Below are 27,254 nucleotides of genomic sequence, written 5' to 3'. Positions count from 1 at the left end.
ATCCTGTCATTTTTTATATACTTGTTGATCCATATGGAATATGCTATGTCTTTCTTTTTTACTGTGACGTTTGGCATAAAAAGTCCACTGGATTTTTAATCTCACTTGACCAAATACCATCTGAAGTCCACTTTGCAGGGCACTCTCAGGTGAATGCAACATTTACCCCATTATAAACTTCAGTTTTTCCCTGCATCCCCTCTGCTTTTCCTTTGAATTAACTCTGTCTCACATCACATCTAAATACAAGAGGGATTTTAACCAGGGAAAATAATGAATTTTTTGTTTATTTGTTCTAACCCTACTATTTGACTGCATTTCCCCATAGAAAAGCAGAAAGTCATCTTCAATGTCCTTCTTTTACGACGCAAGATGGAAAATGTCTAAATTTGCACTAATATGAAATCTCATGATCTTTAAATTATTCATGCACTGAGAGGCAAACTATAACCTGACACACTTCTTGCATTCTCTGAACTCTCTTTAGAGAGCAAGTTGGGTAAAATGGGTTGTTAAAAGAAAAGACAAAGATTTGATGCAGTTTTATACAGAAAAACTTGATAAATGGCAAATATACTGCATTCTGGGTTTAGTCCATTAAATTGTCCTTTGGTTCTCGACTGGTGGATCATGACTCAAAAACGCATTGCATATTTCTTTTGCAAAATGCAACTGTATAATTATACATAGTTAGGATTGCGAAATCCCAAAATACAAAAAACAAATTTGTCACCAAAATTTTGCAAAAACCTGACAAAAAAAGATTGAATCCAAGATTTGGTGATAATACAGCATAATGAGAGATTTACAAGCAATTTTTAAAAGGATCATCAAATGAAGTAAGAGATTTTCAGCTCAGCACAAGCGTTAAAAGGGAAGAAAAAACACTTTCTGTGTCTTTTGCTATAATGTTAAAAGTCAGTCAAATTTGATGTTAGGCATAATTCATCATTAATTAAAATCTAGGCAGATGATACCGTCAGCCAGTTGATGTCTGAGTAAAAATATGGGTCCTGAAGGGGGAAAAAAACAGCTGGGAAACTCATAACTGTCATATCTTCTCTGTTCAGAACAGTCTGCAAAATTCTAAATGCTCTAAAACCTACACTCAATGTTTTATTAAGACTTCTCAATACATTATTATAGTGCATTATTAAGGCTTTTCAGAAAAGCCAACATGTATTCATTTGAAATGATTTGCCAAAGTGTCAATCCAGGTTTAAATGTGTATTTTATCTCTGGCTTACACCACCACCCAGATCTTTTAATAAATAAAACCCCCAAGTTATGAATACATATTAGAGCAACACTACTGACATTTCGATCGTGTTTGATTATTCAGAGAGAATGAATTGCCAAAGCCCCCCAGAACCGTTAGTTCAGGAAGGAAGAGCCCACCACAACGCAGTCTGCTGCTAATGAGCCAATTATCTCTGCACTGCAACACAGGAAGGCATGGCTGTAAAACAGTGAAAACTGTTTTTTATACATCATTTTTACAAGAGCATGTTAGCCCGCTCTTTGACACTGAAAATGTAAGATGGATTTAAAAGAGCTTAGACAAGCTGAGTTTTTGTTGTTGTTTTTTTATATTACTTTTTAACCAACATTAATATATATATATATATATATATATATATATATATATATATATATATATATATATATATAAAACTTAGATACCTAATATGTGTTCATTGATTCACAAAATGTAGTTGGACCATGCTACAGAATCTCACATAATATTTATATATGTATGGTGCATCTAATCAGTTTATGAGGATGATTTTGTGACTAACACTACACTGCTTTCAAGCCACTGATGCTGCTCACTTTATGACTGTCTGACAGTGCCATCTAGTGGTAAACATCTGTTTAAACAAATACGCTTTCATTACAAAGCCTGTAAGAATTTATTTTTGTCTTTCACAGTTATAGCCTTCCAATAATTCAGTGGTTCAGTGCCCATAAAACTAGTAGAGAGATGAATAAGCCCCAGAGGGAATATCCAAGAGCTACTACTCCCAGATTCTTCACTGCATTTAATTTTGTGATGGCCCACTATAACCTTTACTGTACTATCCATCTGTCCTGATATACCAATAGGATGTGCCAGTTTCCATTACAGCCAGGCTGAATATTAGTCCCTTATCTGCTCTAATCTGATGCCCCATAAGTGAATTTAGGCCTTACAGGTGTGTTTTATAGTGTACGAATAATATATATTTGTTGTTAGAGCAAAATCTCTCTCTCTCTCTCAATTCAATATGTGCTTTATTGGGATGACAATTGTTACAATGTATTGCCAAAGCACAGTGTTTACACTAAATTTAGAACAGATATATAGGCAACAAAAACATGCATGTATATACATTTAAAAAGTAGAACAAATAACATTTTACATTTGAACAATTAATAATTCAATGTGGTGTGCGTCTGTGTGTAGACGCATCACTGATTTGTTGACTCCTCCCTCTTTTTGTGACAGACATCAATGTATTTTGCTGCTAGTAAGATACAATCTTGTTTTTCACCTAATAAATATTGAAGTTGTGTTTTCTTGTTTAACATTTTGAAGTCATTTCTCTCTCTCTCTCTCTCTCTCTCTCTCTCTCTCTCTCTCTCTCTTTCTCTCTAAGAAATTCTATTTTGTTTATTTCACAGATATTGTAAATATCACAGCACATTTATAAACAATTTTCACTTTTAATTACAGAATTTACTACATTTCTGCATAAATATGACCCAAAACATAATCAAGATTTTCCCACATGTCCTGAAAGAAGACAAAGGGAACCCAATCAAACAAATGAGAAAAAAATACTTTATTTGTCATTTATTTATTTAGGAAAATGATCCAATATGTGATGTGTGTGGCAAAAGTATGTGAATCTCTGTATTAGCAGCTCATTTGAAGGCAAAACTAGAGCTCATCTATTAGAGCAAACATCATATTTTTGTCACTCAAAGATATGTAAATGGCAAAGTTTTAGTCAAAATTGTTTTTGTCTAACCTGTTTGATTGGGTCCTCTTTGTCTTCTTTCAGGACTTGTGTGAAAATCTAGTCATATTTATGCAGAAATAAAGAAAATTCTACTTCTAATTCTAAACTTTCAAGCATGTGTACACTTTTCTGTCAAGTTTGTCAAAACAATTCTACAAATCTACAATGTAAAATTGCAGAATTTCTCTATTATGACTGTTTAACTTCCCCTTAAATACATTTATAAAATTCCACAAAAAAAATTGACTTTCTTTTTCCATAAAACCTAAAATAATAATAATAATAATAATTTTAATTAAATATATTTTATTATAACTTTTTTTACAATAAAAAACTGCTGGCATTAACAATCACTTTGGAGAACAACTAGATTGATCGTGATGAACATGGGACAGAGGAACTCAATCATCAACAGAGGGACAGTTTGAAAACCATAGTCTAAATTGTATTTATTTATTTATTATTTAAGAATATGCTTAACTGACGGGAAGAATCCCCCGTTCGTGTTTACAAGGTGAGCAGCACTGTGTCAATCAAAGCGGTTGTTTGAATTCGAAAGTAGGCGTTAGCCGAGGATCATGACGTCATCGTCAGACAGCTCTCAGCGCGTTCGAACATCACGAGCGTTTCGAACTTTCAATGGCTAGTGATTTAAAGCGTCGATTCCGTGGCCGCTCCGCGCTATATGGAACCATATAAACGGCAGTGATATTTTGGCGTGTAAAAGAATTGTTCCTACGCAGTGACCTTTTGGAGCTCGGATGCATAATATCGCGTAGGAGTCGCTGTGTGCGTGGTGAACGTTTTGCTCTCTGTCTGTTTTCTTTCATCGCTAAATGGAGTCACGAAGGGAATTCAGTCGAGAAGAGATCAACGGTACGGTATGGGAAGTCCCGGTCAAGTACGTTAGCTTGAAGCAGATTGGAACGGGAGCTTATGGCACCGTGTGGTGAGTAGACGCTTAACTGCCTTTTAAAACGGTGCCACATTAAGCAGAACTGTGTGGCAAGCTGCTTTAGCGTTCATTGCGTCTAACTAACTAGATTTTAGTAATAGTGACTTAATTCTGTTAGTTAGTATTACTTAGGTTTGCAACTAGTCACTACTGACTAGTAGGACTCCATACTTACTCTGTTATTACTCATAAATAAATAGTTAAAATAACATTGAAATGATAAGGACTACCAAATGAATATTTACTGGTAAAACTGGAACAGTTAACAGCAAAAATGTACATATTAGTCTAAAGAGCATAGGGTAACACTTAACAAGGTCCCATTTGATAACATTAGTCAATCCATTAACTAATACATTTGTTTTGGTATTTGTTAATCTTTGTTAAAGTTAACATTAGTTGATTAAAAACACAACTGTTCATTGTTAGTTCATGTTAGCTCAGTTCTAGTAAATAATATTAACAGATACACATTTTGAGTTTAATAAAGTTTTGGTAAATGTTGAAATTAACATTAACTAAGATTAATAAATTCTATAGAAGTGTTTTTTTCCCCTCCATTGTTTGCTTATGTTTACTAAATTAGTTTCAAATTTATTGTAAAATGTATTGAAACTGGAAAATGTATTGTAACTTACAGTTAAGTGGCTACAATTTTCGGCTTGTTTCTGGAAGCAATGTCATTGTTTCACTATCGGGATGTTGACTAGTAGTGAAGTAAGAAGTACTAGTGTTGACCTGAATTACTGCTAGTATCTAGTGAATAACCACTTGGGAAGTTTAAAGACAAACTAATCACCATTGCACTATAACTGACTGGAGTAGTAAAAAAAAAATGAGTACTGTAGTAGTAACATGCAAATAGATGCTAGTTCGTTTAAGGAATGCTACTGTTATGTTGTGGATGTTAATGTTACATTAGTATGTCAAAACTTTTCACCATGGGCATTGTGAAATCATGGTCAATCGTGAAATGGTACTTTGAAGTTGTGCTTATATCCTGGTTATGACATCTTGGTTGGTTTGAATTTTGTTAACATTGACCAGAGTATATGTATGGAATACGTTCATGTTACTTGTTAAACTTGTTTGGAGTTACGTAATAATATATAATATAGAGGCAGTCTGATCTCAGAATTTGAGTTGATACAATAACCAATAATATTTTGGTTTCGAATTATAATCAATATGATAAGAATGTACACTGTTAAAACACATGCTTTCAGTGGAAACCAGGTGTCAAATGTACTTTGCAATAGAAAAGATTGATAAATATGTCACCGATATATAATGCATTCCTAATATTGCAGGATCTTTGCTCTGGAAGCTAATGCTACTATATATATATTGTATTTTAATTTTCACTATCACATCATTGCTAAATTTAGTTATGATATGATATATCTTTGCAGCATTGACATTTCCTGTTCAGGGTTTAATGCCACAAAACCTTCACAGCAGCTCTAAGATCAAACACAGGTGAAAGTGGGGGACTCTGAAACCCACATGCTCTGACAAAGAAGTCTTTGCAGCAAAGCAATGTATCATCAGCTAACAAGCGTGTGCAGTTTCTTATTTGATTATTGCAGTTTCTGTATCAGTTCCTGAATTTGTTACAGTCGGCTGTTAAATTTTCAACCTCAGCTCAAAATATTTGTTTATGATGGCGATTGTTCTCCCTTTTTTAGCTCGGCCATCAACAATAAATTAAAAGAAAAGGTGGCCATCAAGAAGCTGCACCGACCCTTTCAGTCAGAGATCTTCGCAAAGAGAGCCTATCGTGAGCTGAGCCTGCTCAAACATATGAAACACGAAAATGTAAGTGTCTTTTATGCATGACGTGCTTTGAAGTTAGATCTTGTTGCTTCGATTGTTAGTTCCTATTTTCCAGCATTTTCAACAGCATGAATGACTTTTGTAAGGCACAAAAAGACTTATATCACACCATACTCGCATTGTTTTCATTGAGAATGGTGTGAGTATCAAATGTTTAGCTTGTTGGACTCATTGTGTCAGCTCAGAACAGGATACTTGTAGCGCCTGGAGACACACTGATGAATGATTTTACTGTCATAAATTGTAAGCGCCTTCTATAAGTATTAAAAAGTTTACAGTGAAAATTAGGCCGCTTTATTCAATCAGTCTGTCTGTCTGTCTAAGACCATTATGGCATCTTAAAACGACTGACTCACTCGCTTTTTCGCTTTATCAATTTTGCCATCCAACCCAAGGTAATAGGCCTGCTAGATGTCTTCACTCCTGCCACCAAACTGGACGACTTCCAAGACTTGTAAGTCTTTAATGAGGCCTTTGCATGCAAAAATCGATCTGTTAGCCATATGTCTGCAAGAGAACAAATGAGATTACTGTCTTTATTTACTCAGTCTTCACTATATTGTCATAAAACAACTGATGTAAAAGAACTGCATAAAGATCCTTTCTAATGTCGTTTTCTATCAGTAAATAATGATAGAATTCATTTTTTGGCTGAATTATTCTTTAAAAATAAGAAATAAACAATTCCTGTCTGGTTTAGCTACCTGGTGATGCCGTACATGTACACAGACCTCTCTAAAGTCAAGGGCATCCTTACAGAAGACCGCATCCAGTTCCTGGTCTATCAGATGCTGTGCGGACTGAAGGTCAGAGCAAAACAGCTTACAAAAAGAGGCTAAATTTTCCTAACCAGGCAAGATGTAACAAGTTTCAGCAGTTTTTCTGTCCTGGGTGATGCAACAGACAGCCAGTCGTAACAGAACATGGAATGAAAATTGACTGTTAATACACTTTCGTTCAAAAGTTTGGTTTCATTTAGAAGTTATTTTTTGAGAGAGAAATTAATCATTTTATTCAGCAAGGATGCATTAAATTGATAAAAAGTGACAGTAAACAATTCTAATGTTACAAAAGATTTCTAATTCAAAAACTGCATCAAGGTTTTCCCAAAAATATTAAGCAGCACAACTGTTTTCAAATTGATGTTAAACAATGTATGTTGAGCACCAAATCAGCATATTAAAATTATTTAATATATTTTTTTTAAATTCAGCTTTGGCATTTTTTGAATAAATTACATTATTAATATATTAAGGACATTTATTTGTTTTACATTTATTTGACAATACTACTGTTTTTACTGAATTAAAAAAAATCTAATAAATGCAGCTTTGTTGAACATAATAGACTTATATATAATATATATATATAAATACATCATGTTACCAAAATAAATTGGGTTGTGAATGCGGTTTCCTGTTGACTTTAATCTGGTAAACATCTAACAAAACTAAAGCAACTGAATAATTGAGGACAAAATATATACGTATAAAAACAGAAGTATGCTTTGGACTTAAGATGTTTGCCAGCAGAAATGGTACAATCTTTCAGATCAATCCTATCGGTGTAATCAAATACTAAAACATAACACTGAAAAATGTTATTATACTGATTTGTGCTATTTCTTTCTTCCTCTCTGTCTCTGTTTCTCTCCACTCCACAGTACATTCATGGTGCTGGAATCATTCATAGAGTAAGTGAGACTGGCAATGAATAAACAGCATCTGCTCATAATTAACATTTCCACACAGATCTGAATTAAAGATGCATGGCCTTTCTTGGGATGGTTGTAGCTCTTCCCTTCGAGATGCAAATGTGCTCAGTGGGGGAGTTTTCATCTCCATGAATTACATTTACTCACTGCTAATTCGCTAATATGTATTGATCAGTGGACTATAAACAATAATTAATTACACTTCCTCTCATCTGAGAAGATGAGAGAGCAGCAATCCATTTAATCTGAAAAGGAATAAATATATTGATAATTAATAGTATATTTATGAGTATATTAACTAGTTTACAGCAGCTTCAGATGTGGCTCATCCAATTAGATTTAAAATATTGGATTGCAGTTATGAGTCTTGTTTTTACTAATTTATTACATGTAAACCTGTTTTTGTTCAGTATTTATGATTTATTTATATATATATAAATACACAAACACACACATGTGCATGTTCTGAAATGTGCCATATTGTGTTTCTAATTCTATTAATATCAGTGAGCTCAAGGCTTTTTGTTTTGTCTGGGCTTTCCCATCATACATTGGTCCTATGAGGTAATGCCAGTAATTTCCTGTTTGGTGAGGTGGTGCCTGTACATGCTTGGATCTGTTCGAAGCCACATGGCTCTTTTTCAAAGTGCAAGGAGCTTACTGGATTCAGATAAAAGATTTCTTAAGAAATCCACTAACATCTTGTGGAATTGCTCAAGAACAATGTCTTTGTAGGAAGATTAACACATGTATGCATTGCAGGACCTCAAACCAGGAAACCTGGCTGTGAACCAAGACTGTGAGCTGAAGGTTTGTGCCATCATTCTTTCACCATAAAAGAGAGAAGTGTAAACCACTGAGAGTTGACAGTAACACTCTGTGTTTGGTCTGCCGGCAGATCCTGGATTTTGGCCTGGCACGTCATGCGGAAGCAGAGATGACAGGTTACGTGGTGACGCGGTGGTACCGGGCCCCTGAGGTCATTCTAAACTGGATGCACTACACGCAGACAGGCAAGATGTTTGTCATTCATTAAGACATACACACCTCTTAAAATTATTACTGGGAGCTAAACTTACTATGTTTAGGCAAAACATTTGTATATTTAATATTAATAAAAGATTGATAATAAAATATGACAAGAACGGAGTTAAACTGTGTCAGAACAAATACATCTTGATAATGTCAGATAACACTTAACACTTAAAGTCCTCCTGAAGTCAAATATTTAATCATTTAAAACTTATCTTTGATCATTAAAATGACATATTTAATTTCTTTTTTTCTTGTAAAAATAATTTTGTCATGCCTTAAAATAGCTTGAATGTAACTCGACACCCTTGCCTCATTTCCTATACGCTGATCTGTGAATGTGCAAATTAGTCCTGCCTCTACTTGGTCACACCAGCCAGCGCCTCTTGATTCACTGAACTGTAGTAAACACAAAAAATGGCAAACATGGATAATGAACTATGTTTTTACTAGCGGACAACTACAGTGAATACTGTAACAATTTTTTTTTTTTTTTGCACTAATTTATTATTATTAATTTATTTTTGGTTTTGTGTTGGTATTGGTATATTTTGCATGCTAGTGATAGGGATCGATCCCTTGACGTGATTGGTTATTGGATTGTGATGAAGCAAACTGAGGGCTGTTTCAAACCGCAGTTCTGGGTCAGTCTTTGGGAAACTACAGTTTTAAGGAGAAATACTCAGCAATGCTGTTGATGGTTTGTCTAAAAGCATATCAAAATCACCACATACACAAATAAACAACATAAAATCTACAGGGAGACTCTAAGCAAAACATGGTCAGGTCAAAGTGTCTGAATAATCGTTGTCCCAAATTTTGATAAATTTTACTGGTAGTCCACTGTATGAATAATTTTTGGGTTTACTTTAATTTGCTATCCTCATTTACATAAATTAACTATACCAACCCTTCAAGAACTGTATGCATTCAGAGTGAGGAAAAGGGCTCAGAAAATCACTCTTGATCCCTCACATCCAAGTTATCCCATCTTTGAACTTTTGCCATCGGCGCTTCAGAGCTGCAAATACCAGAACAGTCAGGCACAAGAACAGTTTCTTCCCCCAGGCAATCTACCTCATGAACAGTTAAATGTTCCCTACTTACACAATAAAAATGTCCAATATCCTTATATTGATTTGTTACCCCTTCATCCTAGTACATCCCTGCATCTTACTCCATTATATTCCATTATCATTTATAGCACAATTGTTTATACACTTATTTATTTGCAAATGTTTTTTTTGGTCTGTGTTGTCTCTGTTTACTGGAAGCTTATGTCACTAAAACAAATTCCTTGTATGTGCAAGCATACTGTACTTGGCAATAAAACTCTTTCTGATTCCGTGTAATGTACTACTGCACCCACTAGAAAAAAAAATGACACCAGATATAATTTTTGGTTTGACTGTATATGTGTTCCTAAATCTAAAGTATTATCTAAAACATGAGGTTAACATACACAGTAATTATTAATTTGGTCATCTGTTATACTCCAGTTAGGTTCTTGAAATCTGTCCAATAGCACCTCTATTGGTCGTTATGAGCAGTTATTACATGCTCTCATTGGTATTCATATATACAGTTCCTACATGCATTTATTTCTTTGTTTGAATTGCAATTCCAAATATAAAATACATGTAAATTTAAATGTGAAAATTATTAAATCAGGAGATGTTAAATAAGAGATGACATGAGATAACATTCAGATTTTTTTAGCTAAATTATGTAGTAGTTTGTGCTAAATAAAGGTCACACTTATTTAGACAAACAGTTCCCAAGTTCATAGTAGATCAATAATTTGCACTTTTAAATGTTGAATGTCTTCACAAATGCTCAGATACCGTTAATTAATGTAGATATCAATCTTTAATTGCCAGTTATTCTGAATGTGCTCCGATTTTGTATTACTAAGAGCTATACTGATTCAGATTTGCTGCATGAATGTGATGTATGTCAAATGATTAGCATTGTTTTAATGACTGGTGGTTTTAATGATTATTATAGTTCAATATGTGTGATTTTTGCTTTTTCTTCTTTCTAGTGGATATCTGGTCTGTTGGGTGCATCATGGGTGAAATGTTCAATGGAAAAACACTCTTTAAAGGAAAAGACTGTATCCTTCAGCATTTACTTTTTTCTGAATGAACGAACATATTCTGAGGGCTGGATTTCAAGAAATATTTTAATTCTTTATTAAAGGGATAGTTCATCCAAAATTGAAGTTCATGTCCTCATGTCCTTCTAAAACCATATGGTATGTTATTTTAAAATAAAATATAAATGTAGCTCTTTAGAATTTTTTATTTTATGTTCCACTGACAAAATAGCATCATACAGGTTTGGAAAGACATGGAGGTCATGAAATCATTAAAATGTTTGTGTGAACTATCTTTTTAGCATTCTGTTACTTCAATATCAAATTACTGAAGTATATTCCATACACAGTCAGTCATTTAGTTCTTTGTGATTGCATTTAGAAATATTGTGTCAAGAACAGAAAGAACTTGGAAATGACATGCAGTGCATTGTCTTTAACTTCTGATATTCAGACATGGACCAGTTGACTCAGATAATGAAAGTAACAGGGACACCAGGTCCAGAATTTATTGAGAAACTAGAAAGCCCTGAGGTAAGACATTTTCAGTGCAACCAAATATAATATATTTAATACATGCTATGTCTGAATCTTGATTAAACCTAAAACTGATCACTGATGCAACATGGAATGGATCACTTATGCAATGCAAAATAAGACTGAGAAAAGGTTCTTGAATATTTTGTGGAAAAAATTCAACTTGAATAATTAACATTTTGTGCGACTTTTGCTGTAGCTACTGTGCTCAGTTGTCATTCCTGATCTCAATGTCAATATGTCTTCATTGGTATTAAAAAGGCAAAAAGCTATGTCAGATCCCAGCCCCGTTACCCACGCAAAGACTTCTCGACATTGTTTCCCAGAGCGTGTAAAAAAGGTAAGTAATACCCCAATGAAAAACTACTCCTTTGTCACGTTGTCACATTTCTTGCTTAGCAAGAGACATTTTTCATTGTAAAACGTATGGTTTAGTTTGACAGCATAGTTGCTGCCTGTCAATGTGATGTGCCATTATTTCTGACAAAAATGACAAGATGCTGACCAAATGCAACAGAACAATTTAAGTTTTTACATTTTTCACCAACTGTCAGGTAGAATGTCAACAGAAGGTATTGCCACACATATTCTGTACTATTGCACCGCAGAGGAAACTTCTAGATTAATTATACATAGCAACTTGGATTTTACATTTTAATTTTAGATAACGTTTTAGTCATTTTGTTGTGAGTTTTTTTTTAATATTTGTATAAACTTTTTTTTATTGTTTTTATTCCTGTTTTTTGGTATTTTAGTTCAAGTTGAACTAAATGAAAATAATAAATGCTGTTTTGGCAACTGGCTGAAAAAAAATAAGTTTGTTGTCTTAACATTTATTTTACTTGAAGTAAAAATTCTATGGTTTTAGTTGTAGTTAACTAACAACCCTGCCCTACAATTTCTAGAATTGCATTTTTAGAATATAAAATGTAATTTCTGCAACTGGAGAAAACACTTCAAATAAACATATTATTTATATTTTTCAGATTGCAATGTCTATAAGTCCAAAATGGGAGACTAATTTTATAGTGACATATTCTGCTACCTTGATCAACATAAATCAACTCAACTAGTCCTAATAAATAATTAAATAACTTTATTATATAATCAACCATAGCTCAGCTTGCCCTGTACTAATACAAATAATGTTCAAATAATAATACATATATCAGCCTTTGCTATTCTAATGGCTTTGTTTCTGACACCCTGTGTCGTCCCTCAATGCCACTGCACTGGTAACTAACTCCAGCGGTAGATCTACTTGAGAAGATGCTGGTGCTAGATGCTGATGCTCGCCTCACTGCTGATGGTGCGTTGGCTCACAGTTATTTTGATGCCCTGAGGGACCCAGATGACTGCCCAGAGCCCACACCATACGATGACAGCTACGACAACGCCACATTGCCCTTAGAAGAGTGGAAACGTGAGCAACAGATATTACAGAGTTCTGCCTGCTGTACTTTATATTTGCACATGTTGTGTATGTAAATGCAATGTGATTGTTTTTTCATCCCAGGTTTATCATTTAAAGAAGTAAGAAGCTTTGTTCCTTTCCCAAGAAGAGACTCAAAGAGGAGAAACACACTCACAATGTCCTAGAGATGTGGATCTGACATTATCGGCTTACTGTATTGCAAATATGCGATTTAGTCTATGCCTTGGAACAATTTAGAATGTTTATTTACTTATAAAAAAGTATATTAATAGCAGTATTTTTTACAATAACTGACTGCTTGAGGTATGAGTGGTATACCTAGACATTTTATTTTGATTTAGTGGTAAATGTCCTCACTGGTGTGCATAGCACCTTAAACGGATCATTTGCTCACTCTCACACCATTTATTCAGAATTTATTCCATCCCTATAAAAGGAGAGCCATATAGATTTTCGTGTAGGTTTTGTAGGTCTTAAAGTTCATGTATTTCACAAAAGTTTTTTGTTTGTTTGTTTGTAAGAAAGAAATTCATACTTTTATTCAACAAAGATGCAAATTGACCAAATACAATAAAGGCATGTATAATGTTGTAAAATATTTGTATTTTGAATAAAAGCTTTTCTTTTGAACTTTCTATTTATCAGAGTATCCTTTAAAAAACAAAACAAATAGCGGTCTCACTGACCCTGAACTTTTTAATGGTTTGTGTGTGTGTGTGTCTGTATGTATGTATATATATATATATATATATATATATATATATATATATATATATATCTGTGTGTGTGTGTGTGTGTGTGTGTGTGTATATCTCTTAATACAAGTAGTATAAAAAAAACTATAAAGAATTGTTGGGAATACATAATGGACCCTGTTACTTAAATTAAACACTTAAAAAAGCCTTAGTATTGTGACGTGTTTTCCTAATTAAAGTCATCATGAAATAACAATTGCTACCAAATTTACTCTGCCTTCTGTCTGAGTGAAAGGATATGCTGTGAGAATTACGGTAATTGGACCGTGAAGCTGGTGTTTAAGTGACATACCAGAATGAAGCCAAATGGGAGGGATTTAGAAAGAAGAGTGTAAAGGAAAGTTAATATTTTTTTATTGAATGATTACAGAGACAATTATTTTTTTGTGAGTAACATGCACAAACAAATTTTTCACAAAAAATTTGTACATGGAATCGATTCAAATTGCATGCGAACTTCAAGGCTTGTGTTCACTGCTATCAAATCCTTTGAAAGGTGTGACAGGATGTTTAGCTTGTGGAAGTAATTGATTGACCCTGACAAATGGCACCAACAAGGTTTTGGAGTAAATACATCGCTTTGACATAGATGTGAGATCTGACATAAATACTTGTTTTCCCCAATTTATTGTTTTTGGCTTTACTCCTTAGTATTTTTTTCCTTGAAAATGATAACGTATGCCTTAACCCATGTCTTGGATACTGAAAATTTTATTTTCTCTCATGCAAACTGTGTGTTTGTCCATGCCTGGGTTTGTAATCATATTTGTTGACAGAAATGCTCATGTTTCGTTTATCTAGTAATACGCAGCTCCTCTTTGCTCACTGGTCTAATCTCTGCATGTCTCCAACCAATCCAGCTGCATGCATTACTCTGACCATATCATGAACTGCGTGGGGAACACAGTGGTATCTAAACACATTCAAGTGTCATAAACTTCCAGTCCCTGTTACGAGTTAAATAAACACTAACGTAATGCTTTATTAAATTAGTCGTACAGCTGATCGATCAGATGGCCTGCTTTTCTGAAGGGGCGTGTTTTTACTATCTCTACTGAAAGCTCCGCTCTGCCTTTGTATCTGGCGAGCTCCTAACTATCTACTCAGGCAGCGACGGTTGTAGTAGTCGAAGCTGAAATTAGCCAGCTAGCTTTGCTGCTGCCGTCTAATCGAAGTCACAGTCGATTAGAAGTTAAAATGATGAAAATGTATCCAAATTCATGAACGCGCCGAGGACATTTGCAGGAGAAGACTGAGAGACGGGAGACATTTGATCGGCGAATTTTAACCGGCTTTTCGGCCAAGCCACCCGCTTAAACAGCCTTCGCAAAAAGCTGCTGCTTCTCCACGGAAGTCGTGGTCGGAAAAAAGGTAAACTGTTTGGTTTTTAACGTGTATTTTATGTTTGTTGCCAATTCAAGTTGTGAAGTGAATGTCAACGGTCGCTTTGCTCAGCTGGCTGTTTGGATCCCGCACGCGGCGTTTCTGTTCTGTTTACGTTACCCGGGCTAGAGTGGCTAACTAGCCCGCCAGCTTTAGCAGCCTCGGCGTTTCGATCGACGCTGGGTTTATTTGTAAGCATATTCATATATACACTGTCTCAGAGCAACAGTTTTATGATTTGTAGTGGTAACGGTGCTGTCACTGTTTATTTTTGTGTAAGGGTGTTCTCGGAAAACTTAGCTGAATCTGAAGTTCTGTTGGACTGTAAATATGGCTGACGTTTCGTTCTAGAATCAAGGACGCGCAACCTAACATTTTTCTTGTGTGTTACTTTTTCTCAGCGCTAATTGGCTAGACGGAGAGTTTGGGTGGCTGTGATTGGTTGGTGATTGGTTATAAACTTCTCAGCCTCTGGTGGTCGTCGCACTTCAGTGACAAATTCCTTAAAACTCCACTGTAAGTTTAGTTATATGCTTCCTTAAGTGCTTAAGACAGTTGATACGAATGCATAACTTCGGTGTGGCTCTGTTTTACCATTTAAAAGTAGTTTTAGCCTTGACAGCAATAGGGCGAACTTGCGTGAGGCCTTGAGATGAAAAGTCCCGCCCACTGGACAGCAAAAATGAAAACACTGTAAATTGGCGACCGGCCTGAACTTAATCCTTTTTAATGAGTTTGTGTTATCGAATGTCGTAATAAACTAAACTAGCAGTGGATACATGTACATACCAATACACTAATTTCATATTGGTAAGTACGGATTTGTACTTGTATATTTATCTCGCCTGATAGTTGTCGTTCGAATTGACTTAACTTATAACTTACTAGTTTTATAAACGTTACTGTTTTGGGCAATTGAATATATGTGCTCTACTGTATGCATAATCAATTTGGGTATTTCGTTTAATTTTTATGTAGTATATTATTTATTCTATTATGGAACTATTTTTATGATTTCTAAAATCTTTTTATAAATATAAATACAAACGTCGTTCACAAGTTTGACGAGCAACATTTTACTTAACAAAGCCACTGATTCTACAATTCTACAAACAATTAAAGATGTAAAAAGGTGGCAGTGTTAAAGAATAATCTAATCATTAAGTATAATAATATTACATGGCCAAGTAGACTGTGTTTTTAAATTTATTAAAAACACTGCAGTGTTGCTTAGTTGGCCATATTGATTTTGTAATGTTAATTTATAAATATATAATTGTTTTATGTAAACAGACATTATAATTATGCAATGAACACAATATTTACTATTTTTAAATTGTGCAAAAATTTACATTTAGTCATTTTGCAGAAATTGTGCAAACAATTAAATAATTGAAAAACATTATATAGGGTTAATGAAATAAAAGGGACGAAGGTGCACATCAATCAATATTACATTTAACAGAAGTAATATAATTCCTAATATCCTTTATATTTTTTAAATTTATTCAAAATAATAGTGTTGTTTAAAGCCATATATAAAATGAAAAAAATAAAAAACAAACAAAAATCATCATGATGTGGGTTGTAACCACTTCCAGGAAATGAGAGCGTGCACAGTATTAACACATACATGACTCAGTCGACCATAGGTGAAGTGAAAACATCTAAATTTTGACTGTTTGGCCATACATTGAATTGCATATTGGTATCTTTGTGTATTGTATTAATTGGGATTCTAATGCTTGTTCTTTTTTTCTTTTGTCCACACAGGTCAAGGTACAAAGGGGCAGCGTGGTGTGAGTCCCCATGAGAAAACCACGACGGCGGGGAGGCCTCCCCGGGGCCCAAAGTGATGCCGCAGACACGGGTACAGCAGGTAGGGGGGCATCACAGCCACGCTCACTCTCTCCCTACCGGCTGAAGGTTTCACCCACCAGAGAAACCCTAACGTATGCCCAGGCTCAAAAGATTGTGGAGGTGGACCTGGATGGAAGATTGCATCGGATCAGCATCTTTGACCCTTTGATGGTGATCACTGAAGATGAGATGACAGCTCAGGACATTGCTGAGTGCAACAGCAACAAGGAGAACAGCGAGCAGTCATCGGTGACCGTCGTCGTCAGCTCTCCACGCCGATCGATGGCTCACAGGGGGAAAAAGAAAGATGCAAAGCAGTTGTCATCATCGTCATCACAAAACCACTGCTCCAACTCTCTCGGACAAACTCCAGTGCATTCTAGCGTCAACAGCCACCACGGCACCTTACCCAAGCCCACTTTTAGAGAACAAGAGTCTTATGAACCAGTTGAAGCGTCTCCTCGCCCTTCGGCATACTACCGTTACATTGAGAAGTCCGGTGAAGAGATGGAAACGGATGCAGAGTATGATATGGACGAGGAGGACGTGGCCTGGCTTGAGCTGGTGAATGAAAAACGAGTGTCAGAAGGCCATCCGCAAGTGTCACCTGACACTTTTGAACTCCTGATAGATCGTCTAGAAAAAGAGTCGTTCTTGGAGTCGCGAAGCCAAGCTCCCTCACAGAGCATCATCGATGAAGACGCCTTCTGCTGCGTCTGCCTCGACGATGAATGTCTCAACAGTAACGTCATCCTGTTTTGTGACATCTGCAACCTTGCTGTGCACCAGGAGTGTTACGGCGTTCCCTACATCCCTGAGGGCCAGTGGCTCTGCCGCTGTTGCCTGCAGTCACCCTCTCGCCCCGTGGACTGTGTGCTTTGCCCGAATCAGGGCGGAGCGTTTAAACAGACCAGCGATGGGCGATGGGCACATGTGGTCTGCGCCATTTGGATCCCAGAGGTGTGTTTCGCCAACACGGTCTTCCTTGAGCCCATTGAGGGCGTGGACAACATTCCTCCAGCTAGGTGGAAGCTAACATGCTACCTGTGCAAGCAGAAAGGTTGCGGGGCGTCCATTCAGTGCCACAAGGCCAACTGCTACACAGCCTTCCATGTAACCTGTGCGCAGAGAGCTGGACTCTTTATGAAAATAGAGCCTGTCAGAGAGACTACTGTGAATGGGACTACGTTTTCAGTGAAAAAGACTGCATTTTGTGAGGCACACTCACCGCCTGCGAAGGACGGGTCAGATGATGAGACCGGGGGGAGGGTTTTGGGGTGTCGGGCTAATAGGGGGTGCAGTGCCTACACGCAGACGCCACAGCTTAAAAAGCAGAGACGAAGCAATAAACTGGATTCTAAGCAAAAGAAAGAAGATGTGTCAAAAAAAGTTGCAACACCATTGGTCACTGTTTCAGAAATACCCACTCAAAGGTAAAAACATTGTAGATGATAAAATATGGAATATTTCATGTAATATTTAGTTAAAATGTTATATAAACGTACACACATTAGTCATACATTTGTTTTTTATGCTCAATAAGGATGCATTTATTTGTTCAGAAATGCAGTTAAAACAGTAATATTGTGAAATATTATTTAAAGTATTGGTTTTCTATTTTAATATATTTTAAAATATAATTTATTCTTGTGATGGGAAAGCTGAATTTTCAGCATGATTGCTCCAGTCTTCAGTGTCACATGGTCCTTCAGAAATCATTCTAATATGCTGATTTATTATCAATGTGTAACAATGTAAATGTAACATTTGTGCTGCTTGATATTTTTTGGAACATGTGATAAATGTACTAACCCCAAACAGTAGTCTATTCTATATCTATATCTTTAGTTTCAAAAGATCATATTTTTGATCAAATGAATGCATGAATGGTAGTATGTGAAAGATAAGGTAAAGCTTATTGCTTATGTAATTATTTTGCTGATGTTTTGTACAGATTGAACAAAATGTCTAAAGATGTGATCATACAGAAGAAGAATCAGTTCATGCAGAGACTTCACAACTATTGGTTACTTAAGCGTCAGTCACGCAACGGAGTGCCTCTCATTCGTCGTTTACATTCCCATCTGCAGGGCCAGAGGAGTGCAGAACAGGTCAGTGGTTATGCTTATATTAATTTTGTAGACATAATCCATGCTCCTTACACACAACTGCAGTATCATGGGTTGTGTCTGTGTTATAAACAATGTGTAGGCGGAGCCAGATGAAAAGCTGAATGCTGTGAGAGAAGAGCTGAAATACTGGCAAAAGCTTCGTCACGATCTGGAGCGAGCGCGACTCCTGATCGAGCTCATCCGCAAGAGAGAGAAGCTAAAGCGAGAGCAGGTAACATAAGTGAAATGTTACATATGATTACGATGTATTCGCACATAATAGTCAATTAATTTATCTTGAATAAATGATGACAACCAGAAATGTGGACTCAAGTTGAACCCGAGTCTTGGTTTTTAAGGTCTGTTTGACACTGTAAGCATTCTGTAGTTATTTCTGCACTCATATTTAAAGCTTCCAGCATAAAACACGTGCTGAGCCTATTTTTGCCCCATGTAGCAAGCTGAATTGAAGATGCACCATTAAACTATTAATGTATAAGATCAATGAAATATAGGCTTTTATGAAGCAACACAAAACACTGAAGTAAACAATTGAAAAAAGATGCCTGTCTGGCTCGGTGAAAGCAGCACAAACAAAAGATTTATTTTCTTTTGATTAAATCTCACTAAATCCAGAAGAGTAAGCAGTTCATATCTACAATTTGTTTCATGTAAATTACCATTCAAGTATAAATATGACACCCCTCCTCATGAACATTAGAATTTGTGAGGATCAAGCTTGTGCTAATTCTGTTATTTTGTTTTTTTTAATCTGCTTTTCAATTGTTAACTCCCAATAACCATTTCATAATTTATAGCTGTTATCAAAGACAATACTCACTTTGGTAACCAAAATATGTTTTTTGTATAGAGCCGAAGCTCTATTGTGCAGCAGAAATGCTGTCATTGTGAAAGTGTCAGGCTATGACTTGATTTGGCAAATATTGCATGTAAAATTGGACTTTTTCATTTCTTGAGCTTTAACTTGGTTGGTTTTTCAGGCAGGCAAAACCATGTGACATCTTGTACTATGAATGAAAGTGATGAAGGCACATTTTTAAAGTGAATACATTAACCACTTCCTTTGCAACTAATAAGAGGTTAGAAAAGGAAATAATCTACAACCATTAGAACAACTGAACATACTGACAAACTGTAATTTTCTACTTGCTAATTCGCTATTAATTTAGAAGGAGTGTTCACATTCAAAATAACTTTTTACTGGGTAGGAATGTATAAGCCTGTGCATGAAAGCCTTCTTTAATATCACCTGCTGACATCTGTCACTTTGAACATATGAAAATGTGCAATGTGTCTCACTATAACCATGAGTTGGTTCTGTAGGTGAAGATTCACCAGGCTGCGACTGAGCATCAGTTAACTCCTGTCCTGGTACTGCTGCGCTCCACTTTAGAACAGCTTCAGGAGAAAGATACTGCAAAAATATTTGCTCAGCCTGTCAACTTGAAAGAGGTCTGTCTATTTTATGTACTTTCATTTATGTACTGTTCAAAACTTTGGCTAATAAATCTTTTATGCTCACAAAGACTGCCCTTGTTTGAAAAATACTGTACATTATAAACCGTAGTTTAAATGTCAAGTCATGATCGATTAGGCTAATATGTGGCACTGGTCTTGCATGTTCAGCATCTTCAAAAATGTATTAATCATTAGGATTTATAAAATGCAAATCTACTTATATAAAAATCCTAATATCTTCATTTTGAAGATTCAATCCTTAAACAGAAATTGTTCTCTTGGGTTCTCAGGTCCCAGATTACATGGAGTTTATCACACACCCCATGGACTTCTCCACCATAAAATCCAAATTGGAGGCTCACAAATATCGCTCTATCACTGACCTTGAGGCTGATTTCAACCTCATGATCTCCAACTGCCTGCTTTATAATGCTAAAGACACTGTGTTTTACCAAGCTGCAATACGCCTGAGGGACTTAGGAGGTGCTATCCTGAGGCACGCCCAGAGACAAGCCCAAAACACAGGCTTTGACCTGGACACAGGCATGCACCTGGCAGAATCACCGCACAAAAACGACTACTACCGCTGCACTTTGGAAGATGGTGAGTAGTTAACAAAAAAAAAAATCACATAAAAGTCGATGCAAAACTTGTTGGTAGTGGTAAAGTTCATACAGTTAGGTGGGATTTCTTATTGCTCGTTTGTTGGTTTTATTGCTTCATTTATCCTCATTTGAAAGTTGCTTTGGATAAAAGAGTCTGATGATGACCCAAAGTAAATGTTCTAAAGAACACTCAGAAGTATAGCGGTAGCATAAGCAATGGTACAGTTTCTTCTAGTTTGGTCAGAAAAAAATTCTAGAAAAATTGTACGTTTTATCATAGCAACATGATTTTAAAGCACTGATCTATAATAGAGAACATTATAAAGAATTCGTCATTTTTCTAAAAAGGTAAATAGCATTGAATTTACTTTTTATTTTTTGTTGTTAATGGTTGGTTTTGTTTCGTGTGTAGTCGACACGCTGCTAGACCCTGATAATCGATTGCACATGACAACAGAAAACCAGTTGAGGGAGCTGCTAGACAAATTGGACGTGGTGACGTCCATGCGCTCGAGTGGTGCACGCACACGGCGTATACGCCTGATCCGGCGAGAAATCAACAACATCCGCTATAAACAGCAAACAAGGAACTCACACATGCTCAATGGAGACCTCAAAGAAGAAGAGGAGGAGGAGGATGAAGACAAAGAGATGGATGGTGAGCATAACCTGTCGTCATCATCGTCAGATAAAGGTGAGACTTGACTGTGGTTGGGAATCGAAACACGTGTTCAGAATTCAATTTTATTGAATCTTTTTTATATATATATATATATATAAGTAAAACCAAAAGAGTTTTCATAACATGCAGTTCTGTTAATGGTATTTCAAAGTCAGCTTTTTTTTTTTTTTTTTTTTTTTTGGCATAAAATGTCAATTCAGCATATTTTCTGAATGTATTTTGTTGATGCTATTGTAAACATTTCATCAATGCATGTTTCTTTAAAAAATAAAAAAAGTTAACCTTGCAATTTTATAATTTGATATTTTGGACTTCTCTCTGGTCACATATATCAAGACAAGTCACAAACCAGTCTTAAAACTCTGATTCAAACCAGTAGTTCTAATGAATCCTTTACTCACTCTAAACTGTTCTTGACGTAAGGCCTGTCCATACCAAAACTTCAACTATAACTAACTTTATTAGCGTCCACACCTATGCACAATAACAGTGTTTATAATAAGTTTGCGGTGCATTTATTTATTTTTTGCTCTGTCACTTTAAATGCTCGGCACTATAAAACAGGATGCAATTCTGATCAGCTGGAAAAAAATCGTTTTGAAAGTGACTCCAAAGATATTGTTCCTCTTCGCTGTTATTTTTAAAGTTGTGATGAGGACTCTGCTTTTCTTTTGAGTTTAGAATGATTTTTAAAACTATATCATCATTGTTATAATTACTTTACTTATGAGTCGCAAGATGTTTCATTCGTCATGTCTAACTCAAAATTAATTGTAAAAAGTTTAATTAGATTCTATATGATAAAGTTGTTTAATTCCATCCCTTCAACAAAATTATTGATTTCTCACCCAAGAATGGAAATCTTGATTTTTGTAACATCTGGTTGTTCCTCTTAATCTAGATGACTGTAAGTCAACTCCCCCACCCATGCTGGAACCCACAGGCCTTGCTTTGTCCCCTCCACCATCAGACACCCACCAGGAACCACCGACCCTGCGACCCATGACGTCCGACCCTAGGACATCCCCATGCACACCCAAGCGCCTCAAACTCAACAGCGAGAGCCAAGAGGCAGATTCAGATGCTGCACCTGTGAACAGCTGCACGAAACCTGAGGACCGCCTGCCCGAAAACAAACTGATCAACGGCCTCTCCTCCACAGAGTCACCGACCCGACTTGCCACAGGAGGAGTTGGGCGACGAACGTCCGTCCTCTTTAAAAAAGCAAAAAATGGAGCAAAGCTCCAGCGTGAGCGAGACAATCAGATGCAGAACAGAAGCAGGGAGGAGGCCGTCAGCACTGACCCAGACCCTGCACGCACACCTAACTGCAATGCCAACATCAAGACTGAAACCTCAGCCCAGCCAAAACCTTCAACACCTCCGCCAATATCAACCCCAGCCAAACAGAGAGCAAGAAGCCGCAGCTGTAGTCCAGAGCGCGAGAGAACACCCCCTCGACTGATTCTAGAGCCTGGTAAAGAAAATAACCACTTTACATGATGCATTTTATCTGATTTGGTGATCTGTTTATTTTAAGGGCTGCACGATTTGGGGGGAAATTATTGCAGGTTTTCCTGATTAAAATTTTTTTTTGGTGAAAGCTCCAGGTTTGCACAATTTGACAAAACAATGTGATTAATTTTGATTATCTAAACTAATTTATATTAAATTAATTTAATTTATATTAAACAAAATAAGAAACATTGCCATTGTATAGTATAGTCTACACATTTTTAAGATCTGTAAAATTACAATACAATAATATTTGTTCTAATTTCTTCATTTTTCTGATGTTTAGCTAACAAGCTTTTAATTGTTACCTTGACTTATTTACTTTTAAAATAACTATCACCACTGTAAATGACACGTTAGTCTGACTTTTTCATCTTTTTATTCATTTATTTTTACTTTTCAAGTCCAAATTTTCTTACACCTTTATAAATCTAATATTTGTATGACCCTAAACAATATGAAAATATGCTTATGATTCAACATCATAACCATAACAAACTCGCTTTTGTATCACATTTTCCACAAACCAGTGCAGGCCTTGGAGGGGGTTTTCATTTTACAAAGCATGGACAATCTTGTTTTTACATGATAACTGAAATTATGGACAATACTTTTTAATAACAAAAACTTTTTATAACACCTTATTTTTTCTCTCAATATTTTAAGCTCTTACCAACGGATTCAGAAAGCACCGAGATGGCAGCTCTGACTCAGAATGCAGCTCATCTCCGATTCTCAGAGAACTGTAAGAGGAAAAATGAATGACTGAAACCTCTGCATCATATAGCTCACATGCACGGTGCACTCATAATTTCTGTTGTTTTTAGCATCTCAACCCCAAAAAAGAGCCGAGGGAAACCTGCTTTGTCCAAAGTACCTTTCTTGGAAACGGTTAACGGAGACTTTGACTACACTGGGACTGGTAAGAAATGAATCCCAAGAAATTTCTCTATTTTTTTTTGAGTGCACAAGTGGATACTACAATCCTCATTCTATGCAGATGCTCTGTCAAATGGGGATGCGCCTGAACCCGAACCTCTGGATTTGGTGTGGGCCAAAAGTAGAGGATATCCGTCCTACCCTGCTCTGGTGAGAGAGGGCGCTCTTCATTCATACTACATGAATACAACACATTGATTAGATTATTTTAAGTTGCACATACCAGTCAACCAGAATTTTATCTACATATAGCCTTTCACAATAATGGAACGAGACTGACATCAAAAAGTGACCTTGTTTAAATCATTAATGCACATTCCTTGATTATGAATCAGGCATTTTTTTTTTTTGTCAGTCGAACCCCTTTGACTTAAAACACCTGAGAAGTTAATATTATAGTATTGTAATTAGGGCAGTCATTTAACAACACGTTCACATTCAAATTTCTCTAGTTAATGGTCACATGACAAGCTGGTTAAAAAAAATTAGTTATTTTTTATTTTGATTGTTCTTAATTATTATATTTTGATTGGTGAAAAGTGATTGTACATTTATATTTTTATGATATAATTATGATTAAATGTAGAGTTTCATCAACTCACTTCACTGGTAAACAAAATGTTTTTTATTTTTTCGTTGCTTTTGTTATTTTATTTTTAGTTATTTTGATTGTTAGAATTTTATTATTTTAAGTATAATATATTAAGATATAATTTCACATTAGGATTTAATTGTTATTAGCATTTCATCAACTCATAAATCCCCTGCAGTACCATAACCAAATAAAATCCTTTTTTTAATTTTTTCATTGCGTTTGGGAAAAACCTGTGTTAGTGCATGTTATTTGACATTGTGACATATAGTGTTCCTGTGGTTCAGTGGTAGAGCATTGCATTAGCTGTGCAAAAGGTTGTGGGTTCGATTCCCAGGGAACATGTTATGTAAAAAATTTTACCCTGAAGTGTTAGTCGTTTTGGATAAAAGAGCCTTCTAAATGCATAAATTGAATATTTTCTGTTTGGATAGCATTACTAATCCTTCTCAAATTTTCATGAGCCTTATATTTCGTATCACCAAATAGCTTGTTTTTTGGGTTGTGAATAGAGTTGACATTTAATTGACATCACTGACATTTAAAGGTTAAATAAATGGTTAGAATTGCTCTTATTTTGTAGATCATAGATCCAGACATGCCTCAGGAGGGTCTTCTGCATAATGGAGTTCCCATCCCTGTGCCTCCGCTTGACGTGCTGCGCCTTGGTGAGCAGAGACAGGAAGAAGCCGGCGAGAAACTCTACCTGGTTCTTTTCTTCGACAACAAACGCACCTGGTGAGCACAGCATCAGAGATTAACCTTGTTTTCCTTCAGATTTATTCTCCAGACTTTGCATTTTCCAATATCCATTGTAAGTATCCGTGGGCTTTAAGGGTTTCAGAAGGAAATGTTGGATACATATATATTTTCCCTTCTTCTGTCTGTCTTCGCAGGCAGTGGCTTTCACGAGACAAGGTGATCCCTCTTGGTGTTGATGACACGTCCGATAAACTGCGTATGATGGAGGGCAAGAAGACCAGCATCCGGAAGTCTGTGCAGGTGGCCTATGACCGAGCTATGATCCACCTGAGCCGAGTTCGAGGAGATCATGGTTTTGTCTGCTCCAACTTCATGTAGAAGAAAAACGCCAATCGCATCTGTCCTAACGTCCCACTCACATGAGCTGAAAGCCATTTGGTTAGTATACCAGGTACTAGACTCCTGATCATTCAGTTCAGTTTAGTTTATCCACAACCATCTCAGTCATTTCAGATTCAGTCCAGTTTTTCTCTTTACAGGGGTCATGAGCGGTTTCTATCAATGATTTGTTTTTATGAGGTGTCACTTTAAGGTGATGACGAGTCTCAACCACACAGTTTTAGCATTTCGGTACATTCAGAGGAATTAATTTCTACAAAATTAATTTTAAATGAATGAACTTAAAGAATATAGACGTTTGAATGAGTCACTGCCATTTTCTTAAGATAGCTTTTTACTTTTTAAAGTTTAACAAACCACTTGTACATTGTAAAGAGACTTGTGTATATAAGTATGTTTTTTATCATATTATCTAATTACATTAAATTTTTTTCTCTTGTTTATTGTGAATTAAATTGCCTGGAGGAATGAAGAAATGAAGGTTGTGTATATAGGTGTAAAAAGATTTTCAGATGAACTGACTTCCTACATAGTGTATCCTGCTTGTCTTTGATATCGGATGGCGAGTGTGTTCATACATACATTTACATTTCCGGCATACGATCGTGTATGTATGTGTATATGTACCAACTCACAGTTGTCTATGGTTAAATATATATTCTCATTTTTGATACAAAAAAAAGTAATTTATTTATGCACCGTAAAGAAATTAAATTATATTGGTTCAAGATGGAAATCAGATCTCTTATTTAAGATGATAAACTATTGCATAGGCTTTTAAGATCTAACTTCACATGTTCTTTCAGATCCTGGTTTAGTTCTTTTTTTAAAGATTTCATGGTGAAATGCTCGAGGGATGATGATGACGGCTACATATTGTACACTTGCTATTGGTGACTTTTCACCATCAAGCACAGAACCTTGTATTTATTGTAGAAAGTTGTGGAGCTTTTGTTCACTGTTTATAAGATGGAACCTCTAATAAATTTTAAGCTTGTACAAACTGCAGATTTTAGCTACCCACCAAATAACCTGTCTCGAACAGTATTTTCTCATGTGGGGAAATAAATGTTCTGTTGGAACTCTACTATGTTTGATATTGATGTTTTAAGACCATACACTGTTTTTCTTGTTGCATTTTTTAATATATATTTATTGTAAAGATCTGTTGAAATGTTAGAATTCCTAATAATATGTAATTTTCTGGTTGCATTATTACAGTGTAATACTTGTTGTTTTTTTCCCCCCAGATTGTGTTTAGGTAATTTTATATAATTTAAATAGTTTGAATTACATAAATGCATTTGTTTTACTTTATTTTAAATATTTGTAAACCCTAACAAGCAACTTTATAAAGTAGACGTGCACTTGTTATATTTTCCATGTTTAAAAAGTTAATTGAAGCAGATTCATAAAAATGGTGGAATACTATTGTACATTTGAAAATACTTGACTCTTAAGTGTTCAAGGAGATACACTCACCTAAAGGATTATTAGGAACACCATAATAATACTGTTTGACCCCGTTCGCCTTCAGAACTGCCTTAATTCTACGTGGGATTGATTCAACAAGGAGCTGAAAGCATTCTTTAGAAATGTTGGCCCATATTGATAGGATAG

General features: G+C 35.7%; 2 protein-coding genes across 5 annotated transcripts; both read left to right on the top strand.

Annotated features, from left to right (window-relative positions):
• Positions 1–3,573: 3,573 nt before the first annotated feature.
• Positions 3,574–13,242, top strand: LOC113074136 (mitogen-activated protein kinase 13-like). Its single transcript, XM_026246873.1, has 12 exons — positions 3,574–3,954; positions 5,649–5,778; positions 6,192–6,250; positions 6,497–6,602; positions 7,460–7,489; positions 8,273–8,320; positions 8,409–8,523; positions 10,587–10,658; positions 11,095–11,174; positions 11,439–11,517; positions 12,427–12,600; positions 12,694–13,242. The coding sequence occupies exons 1-12, from the start codon at positions 3,842–3,844 to the stop codon at positions 12,774–12,776; spliced, it is 1,089 nt and encodes a 362-aa protein (XP_026102658.1). The 5' UTR covers positions 3,574–3,841; the 3' UTR covers positions 12,777–13,242.
• A 1,044-nt stretch (positions 13,243–14,286) lies between these two features.
• On the top strand, positions 14,287–26,721 carry LOC113074135 (bromodomain and PHD finger-containing protein 3-like). Of its 4 annotated transcripts, XM_026246869.1 has the most exons (14): positions 14,289–14,738; positions 15,152–15,266; positions 16,524–18,043; positions 18,565–18,721; positions 18,822–18,953; positions 20,066–20,194; positions 20,491–20,803; positions 21,218–21,499; positions 22,389–22,964; positions 23,669–23,747; positions 23,830–23,924; positions 24,003–24,091; positions 25,117–25,271; positions 25,430–26,721. In XM_026246869.1, exons 3-14 carry the CDS (start codon positions 16,560–16,562, stop codon positions 25,611–25,613), a joined length of 3,675 nt encoding a protein of 1,224 aa, XP_026102654.1. In that variant the 5' UTR covers positions 14,289–14,738; positions 15,152–15,266; positions 16,524–16,559; the 3' UTR covers positions 25,614–26,721. The 4 variants fall into 4 exon arrangements, with proteins under 4 accessions (XP_026102656.1, XP_026102654.1, XP_026102653.1 ...); XM_026246871.1 differs by lacking the exon at positions 15,152–15,266 and having other exon boundaries at positions 14,287–14,738; positions 21,218–21,463; XM_026246868.1 differs by lacking the exon at positions 15,152–15,266 and having other exon boundaries at positions 14,290–14,738.
• Positions 26,722–27,254: the final 533 nt, after the last annotated feature.

Source organism: Carassius auratus, unplaced genomic scaffold (genome assembly GCF_003368295.1).
Source record: "Carassius auratus strain Wakin unplaced genomic scaffold, ASM336829v1 scaf_tig00013767, whole genome shotgun sequence".
In the NCBI taxonomy this organism is placed as follows: Eukaryota; Metazoa; Chordata; class Actinopteri; order Cypriniformes; family Cyprinidae; genus Carassius; species Carassius auratus.
The sequence above is the reverse complement of the archived record's forward strand: the minus strand, read 5'-3'. Positions and strand labels throughout refer to the sequence as shown.